At 37.6% G+C, this 9099-nt stretch overlaps 1 protein-coding gene across 1 annotated transcript in view; it reads right to left on the bottom strand.

Moving 5' to 3' along the window:
- LOC106869807 (uncharacterized) overlaps positions 1 to 1727 on the bottom strand; it is a 9956-nt gene extending 8229 nt beyond the window's left edge. The window contains exon 1 of the mRNA XM_014915667.2: positions 1286 to 1727. Coding sequence (XP_014771153.1) covers positions 1286 to 1568 — 283 coding nt within the window. The 5' untranslated portion in view covers positions 1569 to 1727. The remainder of the gene's footprint in view (positions 1 to 1285) is intronic.
- Between the last annotated feature and the right edge of the window lie 7372 nt (positions 1728 to 9099).

Here is a 9099-nt window from a genome sequence, read left to right on the forward strand (position 1 = left end):
TAGATATAGCATGCCCAGGTGACAACAAGGTATGCGATAAGAAAGAAAGAAAAGTCGATAGGTACGACAGGTTAGCTTGGGAGGTTAAGCAGTTGTGGTCGATGAAAAAGGTGGTAGTGGTACCAATAATTGTCGAAGCCCTGGGAACAGTGAGTAAAAATCTCGAGAAGTACATGGAAAAAATAAGGGCTGCAAGAAGTGTGGAACACTTGCAGAAAACAGCACTGCTTGGAACCGCTCGAATACTCCGGAAGGTGCTCGAAAAATAAGAGGTGTTACCTTAGTTCACTGGTAGTGAACAGCTGATACCGTAGTATATCTCCAGCGTTAGAAGCTGTGCAAAGGCAATGATGATGATAATAATAATAATAATAATAATAATAATAATAATGATAATAATAAGTATAGACTATCTAACCTCAGGGTGTAGAGTCTTAGCACCTGTAGAATATAAAGCAAGACATGACAGAGTCGCCGGTATTTACATTGGACAAAATGTCGGCATCATAAAATCAAAACCACTGACAAATGTTATAAACACCATCCTGAAGCTGTGACTGAGGGTGAAAATGTGTCGATTCTCTGGGACTTCTCGTACATACCGACAAAACTAAAAAAGCTAATAAACCGGATATTATTATAAAAGATCAGACAAAAAAGATGCGTTTATTAATTGACATGAGTATTCCTTGCGATCACAATATAGCGGCGAAAGAATATGACGAGATCAGTAAATATAAAGACTTGCTAATAGAAATTGAAAAAATGTGGCATCTCAAGGTGACTACCGTACCAGTGATTGTAGGATCTCTAGGAATGATAAAAAAAAAGGTACTGAAACCTATTTGAAAATGATAGGCTTACCATCCTTACAGGAAGTGCAAAAAATCGTGTTAGCTGGAACGACTCATGTACTGAGAAGAGCATTATCGCTGTGAAAACAACATCCATTCATGAATTTATTTATTTATCAATTTTTTAAATACATATTTTACCTGTGAATTTGCGTGTGTAAACTGGGAATGCATACAATGAGCTTCTCTGCCCTAGGTGTTTGGAAAACACTCGGCGAGAAATGGAAGGAAATTTGAAGAAAGATGAAAACAACAACAACAACAACAACATAATAATAATAATAATACTAATAATAATAATAATAATAATAATAATAATAATAATAATAATGATACTAAAAAAATGATAATAATGATAATAATAATAATAATAAATAATAATAATCATAGGGACGATAAGAAAAATTGATGTTCAAAGAATGCTGACTTACCGGAAACACCACCAAGACTAGATGTTTTGTTGCAGTCGTCTCTTTCCTGACCCTTTCTGACGCATACATTGTAAGTAATGGAGAACACTAAATCAGACGGACATGCTAATTCACCCATGGATCTACCCAGAACACAAATGTGGTATACACTGCAATTATTCGAGTCCCTTACGAAGGTCGCCACATTGCCGGCATTTTTACGGCTGCATATGCTACTCTCCTCTGTGTAGCACAATACTACGATTGCAGCAATGATGGCCACTGTGCTTAGATACTTGTACATGTTGGTTATAGTTTTGTTGATAACTTCGGAAGAAATGAAAGACAAAAATCTATGTAATGGGGAACAACCGCCGTCTCAAGTGACTCTGAGGAAACCCTGTGAAAAGCAAGGCTCTTTTATACATATAATCTGGGTGTAGACCGCATTAGATGACTCAACCTGTTCAATGTGGTTTCTTAACAATTCCAAACAATTACAAAGAGGTTTTGTACACACACACACACACACACACACACATGCACGCACGCGCGCACACACACGTATGTATATACATGTGTGTGTGTGTGTGTGTGTGTGTGTATAATATGTATGCTCACACACACGCATATATATATATATATATATATATATATACACACAAATATCTATCTATCTATCTATCTATCTATCTATCTATCTATCTATCTATCTATCTATCTGTCTGTCTGTCTGTCTGTCTGTCTGTCTATACACACATACACACATACACACACACACACACACTTAGAGAGATAGAAATAGAGAAAGAGAGAGAGAGAGAGAAAGAGAGATGGAAAGTGATAAATACGTATTTTTATAGATACATATACATATGAATATTTATAGTTGTTTGTTACTGTGAGCAGACGCTTCTACATACATGTCACGTATGCATGTATATACACAAACTATTATATAATTATACGCGCACGCGCACATGCGCACGCATAATTCCTCTGCTGATATGTAAGACCTAGTGCTGCTTTCATACATGCAATCGCACCGCTAGGTCAATGTAAACCACATTCTTACTTATTAATAATCAGGTCAATATTTACGTTTTGCAGCAGATCCAACAGGTTTTTAGTGATATTTCTTATTGTGAAACAGTTACAAAAACATTTGTTGATTTTGTGCTGAAGGAAAAACTTAGCATTTTTCTAACTGAAAAATCGTCAATTCAGAAAGTGCTTTTTCTTTATTTTGATTTCATTATTTCATTATATTTTCAATTATTTATTTTTCTACATTTATTTATGTTAGTTTCCCTCATCCTGTTTTTCTCTTGGATTGATTATTGTGTTTATATTAATGCACCTCTTTCCCAATGTTGCTGTCGTCGTCGTTGTTATTGTTGTTGTTGAAAGAGTCCGTTACTGCATTGGATGAAAATGCCTTGCGGTATTTACTTATGCTTGTCTACATTCTGAGTTCAAATCTCGCAGCGTTAAACTTTCGGGATCGTCAAAATAAAATACCAGTCAAAAGCTGGGTGAGATGGGGTGTCAATATAATCAGCTAAACCCTCTCCTAAATTCCAGGCCTTATTTTAGCAGCTCACGACCAAGCGTTAAAAACAAAGAACTTGAGAAAATATGTGTATGAGGAGAAGATGCTAGAAAAATATAGAGTGTATGTATTTTGGGATGAAATAATGACACATATTGCTGCAGAATGGTCCAAGTTGACTCAGGGAGAATATAAGAAATAGAGGCATGGCCAAGTTATGAGAGTTTGGTACAGGAAGCTTTGTCAGAAATGAGGAGTTGAAACTGGAAGTACTTGGTATGGTCACCGGGTTGAAAGAGTACTTGTATTGAAGAAATAAAAGATTTTTATGGCATTTTCTCATTCAGACGGATAAACGCTTGAAAATAATAAATCAGATATAACAATAATCGACAAGGAAAAGCGATGTTGCTTACTAATTCATCCAACTTGTCCATTTGATTCCAGGATTGCAAAGAAAGAAGATGAAAAATTAAATAATTACAATCCTTTAAAATTTGAAAGTGCGAGAATCTGTAAAGGTTGTGTCTGTGATAATTGGTGCATTTAGGACTGTGAGTAATGTTATAGAAAAGTGGTTGAAGGAGATTAGAATGGAATGTCCTGTAGAGCTTTCACAGAAAGTTTGCCTCTTAGGGACAGGAAAAATTATCAGAAGGATTTTGAGCACTTAAAAGATTATTGAAAGCTTGTGGATATCTGAGACAGTAATCTGCTACCCAAATATATTCTGGGAATAAGAAGAAAACTGTGTCAAATCGAATAATAATAATGACAACAACAACAACAACAACAACAACAACACACCCACCAGCACAAAGGTGCAACGACTGATGCAATAGAAAGTTGCTTGAAACTTTCAGATGTCGAAAGATAATAGTGGTGGTGATGTAACAGCGAAAATGAAACTGGACCATTAAGGGAAGGCGTCTCGCTCGGCAGTGGTTTAGTAAAGATGCAGACTAACGACAGCTGCTGTCCTAATACAGCATCAACAGATGATAGAGCAAGGAGTAGGAGGTGGACAAGCAAAAAAAAAAATAGGATAGTGATGCAGTGTTTTTTTTAGAAAGTGAACCTAAAAGAAGGGGCTAAAAAAAACAGATGTTAACACTTTGGGTAGAGAAGGGTGTGTTTAAAGTGACTGAGCAGAGATTAGTTGATCAAATTAATACTATTAGGAGAAGAAAGTGGATGACAGAATTGGAGGTAGAAGGGATCACAAGAGAACTGGAAAAGAAAGACCAGGCAGTAGGAAAGACAAACAACAACATAAGAGATAGAGCGCAAACCAAAGAAGAACCTAAAGGAAAAAAATAATAATAGCGCTACCAACAAGGAAGGGATAACTTGCACCAACTACTTAAGTGGTTTAAGTGAGGAAGATCAGAAGATTTTAGATGAGTTGCAGGAAGTAATGAGTAAAGAAGTAAGAAAGAGATTGCCAGCATTAAAAAGTACCAACAGAAGGAAGCTGAGAGAAATATCTCAATTAAAATACGCAAAAGTTATGGCATAATTTACTGACACTTTAAAACTGAAAATGCAGCCAAAACGGGGTGAAATTGCCAGGCATATTTCTGACTATATATCTGTCCCCTACTACAGAGGTCAAAGAACCACAAGAATTGCGGCAGGCTTAATAAAAGGTAATCTGTAGTCGGAGGAGCCAAAATGATCTCTCAACTCCTAATGACACTCGAAGGTCGCAGAACAATAGCAGAAGAGTAGAAAACTGAATACTTGAAAACGAAATACTTGAGATTGTTAATACAGGGTAGAAAGCCTAGTAGTTGTGTTTGCCGGAATAAAATACACCTAAAAGCTGAATGCCCTGAAGAACGGGGAAGATTAAGCACAAACGAGGCAAACAAAAATAATGAAATCAACGACATCAATAACAACAACAACAACAACAGCAACAAAAACTATAACAACAATAACAACAACAGCAGTAGCAGCAATAATAATAACAGAAAGAACAATAAGCTTCAGGTGCCAAATCTCTGGCGATTGCAAAGGAAATATCTTTAGGCATACGATACGATATTAGGCATAAAAATAGATGAGAAAATACCTCGTCCTCTAACAAGATGATGTTCAACAATTTTATTGTATGATAAGGCAAAAATAATTACAGATGAAAATATAAAATGAGAGAGAAAAAACTTCACAGAAAAAACAAGACAAACATAAAGCTACGAGAGGAGAAGCAATTTCTTCTCAATGACAATGAAACCCCTCCCCAAGAAAAATAATGAAGAATACGCAAGGACGAAGATGAACAAAGATTCATTGTTATTCGAAAATCAAACTGATAACAGACAAAAATTCGCATCTCCCGTGTTACGGATTCTCTGAAGTTTGAACTGTGTGGTTAGAAGCTTGCTTCTCAACTACATGGTTAAACTTAGTTATAGTTAAACTTGTTGGCCACTTTATTATTATTATTGTTATTTTAATAATGGTAATGATACTTTATTATATATATATATATATATATATATATATATACGCACACACACACACTTATACATACATACAAGGTGCGATGGGTAAATTGTCACCATTTTATATTTTTAATTTCACGCATGCGCATGTTTGTTTTTGATTTTGTCAACTACACAGTATAGTAGGGTCAGTTGGGTACCGTCTGTAAGAAAAACAGCACCATGAGACAATTCACTCAGCCAGAAATTTGGAAACAACATACTGTACTGCTTGGTATTCGCGCCGGAAGCTCCAATACGAACAGATGGTGAATGCACTGAACAACCATAGGCTTGCCGTGTCCCCAAAACATGTACTGCGAGTGATGAAAATCAAACATCCAGTCAAGATCATGGTGTTTGGAGTGATCACTAGTGAAGGCCTTACCTACAGAGACCTACATCAAGTGCCTGGAGGAGGTAGTGCTGCCCCTGGTCAAGAGGGTGGTTGCGGGAAGATCCTGTCTGGCCACAGAACTCTTCCCCCTTCTACTAAAGCAGGAGAACTCAGTCATGGCTGTCAGACAATTTCTGCGACCACATCACCTCTAACATCTGGCCACCTAATTCCCCAGACTGCAGTCCCCTTCATTATTATATGTGGAGTGCAGTTGAGCGAGAGACCAACAAAACTGCTTGTAACGCTAAAGATGAACTGAAGGCAAGGATTACGGCAGCATTCACAAACTTAAACAAGGAGACCGTCCAGAAGAGTTGCAGGAGATTCTGAAGTTGTCTGGAGGCCGTGGTTGAAGCCAATGGCGATTTTATTAAATAAATTTATTGAATAAATTTACTGTTTCGTATTTCAAGATATATTTATGTAATTTTGGTTAATACATCTGTTAAAATGAGATGTCAGTGATATTTTCATTTTTGCGTAATTTAGACGACAATATATTCACCGCAGCCTGTATATATACTTAAGTGTGTATCTTTGTGTATGTGTATTCCTCACCCCTACTACCGCTTGACAGCCGATTTTGGTGTGTTTATGTCCCCGTAACTTAGCGGTTCGGCTAAAGACCGGTAGAATAAATACTAGGCTACAAAGAATAAGTTCTGGGATCGATTTTTCGACTAAAACCCTTTAAGGCGGTGCTCGAACATGGCCGCAGTCAATTGACTGAAACGTGTAAAAGAATAAAAGAAAACAGGAAAATGATACTAAAATCAAGAGATGATATGAAAGCTTAAAAGATGTTCTCAAGATGTTTTCAATATCAAATATTCCCTTAAGCCGGTGAGCTGGTAGAAACGTTAGCACGCCGGGCGAAATGCTTAGCGATATTCCGTCTATTTTTACGTTCTGAGTTCAAATTCCGATGAGGTCGACTTTGTCTTTCAGGTCGATAAATTAAGTACCAGTTGCGTACTGGGGTCGATCTAATCGACTGGCCCCTTTTCCCCAAATTTCGGGCTTTGTGCCTAGAGTAGAAAATAATATTTTAATACTTGTGTTTTTATAATACGTATTTTTAAAAAATTTCGTGCAAATATGTCTGTGCATGTATATTTATGTGTTTTTCTATACATACGTGTGTGCATGTGTACATGTAGGTACACACATCGTTTATCTTTTATCTTTTACTTCAGTCATTGGGCTGCCTCCATGCAGGAGTATCGCCTTGAAAGGTCTTAATCGAACAAATCACACACTATATATATATATATTTTTAAGTCTGGTTCTCTTTTATCGGTCTCTTTTGACGAAGTTACGGTGGTGTAAATAAACCAATAGTAGTTGTCAAGAGGTGGAGGAGTGACAAGCACAGGCACAAAGACACGCACACACACACACGCACACACACACACACACACACACACACACACACACACACACACACACACACACACACACACACACACACACACACACACACACACACACACACACACACACACACACACATTGTGTGTAGTTGGCTACATGTACCAGAAATTCTGGATCTGTATACTCAACACAGACGAGACCAAGAGACAAGGATCCAGTTCCTGAAAGCTGAATGGGGCCTTTCCTTGCACGGAAACATTTCAGGGACTTGATTAACGTTCCTTTTGAGAAGGAACTGACGGAGGCCAACACCAACAACAGGTGGTAGGTCTCGACAAAGAAAAAAAACCCAACTGAGCAGCATTCATTGGTTTTATCAAAGATTTAGCTATAGATAGTGATGTAGTACAGGAGGCGTTCGCCAGTCAATTAGAAGTGGCTCAAAGAAGAAGCTGCGTTAGAAATGTTAACAGTGGAAAGGTTTTCGATCATTTCTTCGACGTGAAACACGAAGAATGCGTTGTTTCAGCTGGAGCGCAGATCCTGAAATATTTTCCCTGTGGCATAGTTTATCGATTTCAGTATTCCTGAGGATGATTCTGATCTAATTCTCTGGATTCGGTTTCTGTGTCTAATTTTATATTCTAAATTGTTGTTAATTTGTCTCTTCATGGCACAGTTGGCTAATTCCATTCCTATTTTATGTATTTGTTGAATTTATGAACAATTTTTAATAGGTTCTCCAGTTGGTTTTTATTTTAAACCCATCTATATGGAGGAAATGATTTATAGTTTATAGTAATCTATAATCAGTGCTAATTTCATTAAACACATTTGTTAACGGAGTCAAAGCTAAGAAAACTAGGAGAGGGACAATGAGTCTTATTGCAAGATTCATTTTCGCACAAGCATAAGACTGCTTTGAACAAGTTTTTACTTTGCTTTATATGGACATGGTTTTCCTTTTGACAGGGCATAGTTGGTGCATTTTTTTTCGTATTGCAATGTGGCATATTTCAGTTGTCAATCTCAGGTATATTTGTTTTGAGGAAATTAATAGTTTTCCCAGCTAGCAGCCATTTACAACTTGATTCTGAATAGTAAGCCACAATCAAGTCATTGAATGATACCATCACATATCTATGTTGTTGTTGGCACTCCGTCGCTTACGACGTCGAGGGTTCCAGTTGATCCGATCAACGGAACAGCCTGCTCGTGAAATTAACGTGCAAGTGGCTGAGCACTCCGCAGACACGTGTACCCTTAACGTAGTTCTCGGGGATATTCAGCGTGACACAGTGTGACAAGGCTGACCCTTTGAATTACAGGCACAACAGAAACAGGAAGTAAGAGTGAGAGAAAGTTGTGGTGAAAGAGTACAGCAGGGTTCACCACCATCCCCTGCCAGAGCCTCGTGGAGCTTTTAGGTGTTTTTGCTCAATAAACACTCACAACGCCCGGTCTGAGAATCGAAACCGCGATCCTATGACCGCGAGTCCGCTGCCCTAACCACTGGGCCATTGCGCCTCCACTACATATCTAAGCTCCAACCAGAAATTACTGCACTTGTCAATCCAGTGGCTTTCTAGTTACACGAAGCCCTTAAAGTGTTGGTGTGTTCCTTACCAGCAAGAGTTGTTCATGTTTCCAGTGCTGATATGGTTTACTTCTTTACTGACTCAATATGTGTTTTCTTTGCTGCTGAATATTCTCTGCTCTGCATTTCCTCCCAGAACATTTGAATTTCCCTCGGTGATGGTTTGTCTTTCAGTGTTAGTTTTTTTGTTTTTTTTGGGTGATGCTTCTGTGAAATCTTCTGATATTTCATTCATATACTTTACGCATCTGGAAGAAGCGCTCGTGTCAATTGATGCCGCTTATTCTATATACTTTGTGTGTGTGTGAGAGAGCTTGTATGTATGTGTGTGTGTGTGTGTGAATGTGTGTCTATTTATCTATGTTTCAATATGTATACATACGCACTCACACACGCACATACATATATATATATATATATATA

Source organism: Octopus bimaculoides, chromosome 6, assembly GCF_001194135.2.
Source record: "Octopus bimaculoides isolate UCB-OBI-ISO-001 chromosome 6, ASM119413v2, whole genome shotgun sequence".
Lineage (NCBI taxonomy): Eukaryota > Metazoa > Mollusca > Cephalopoda > Octopoda > Octopodidae > Octopus > Octopus bimaculoides.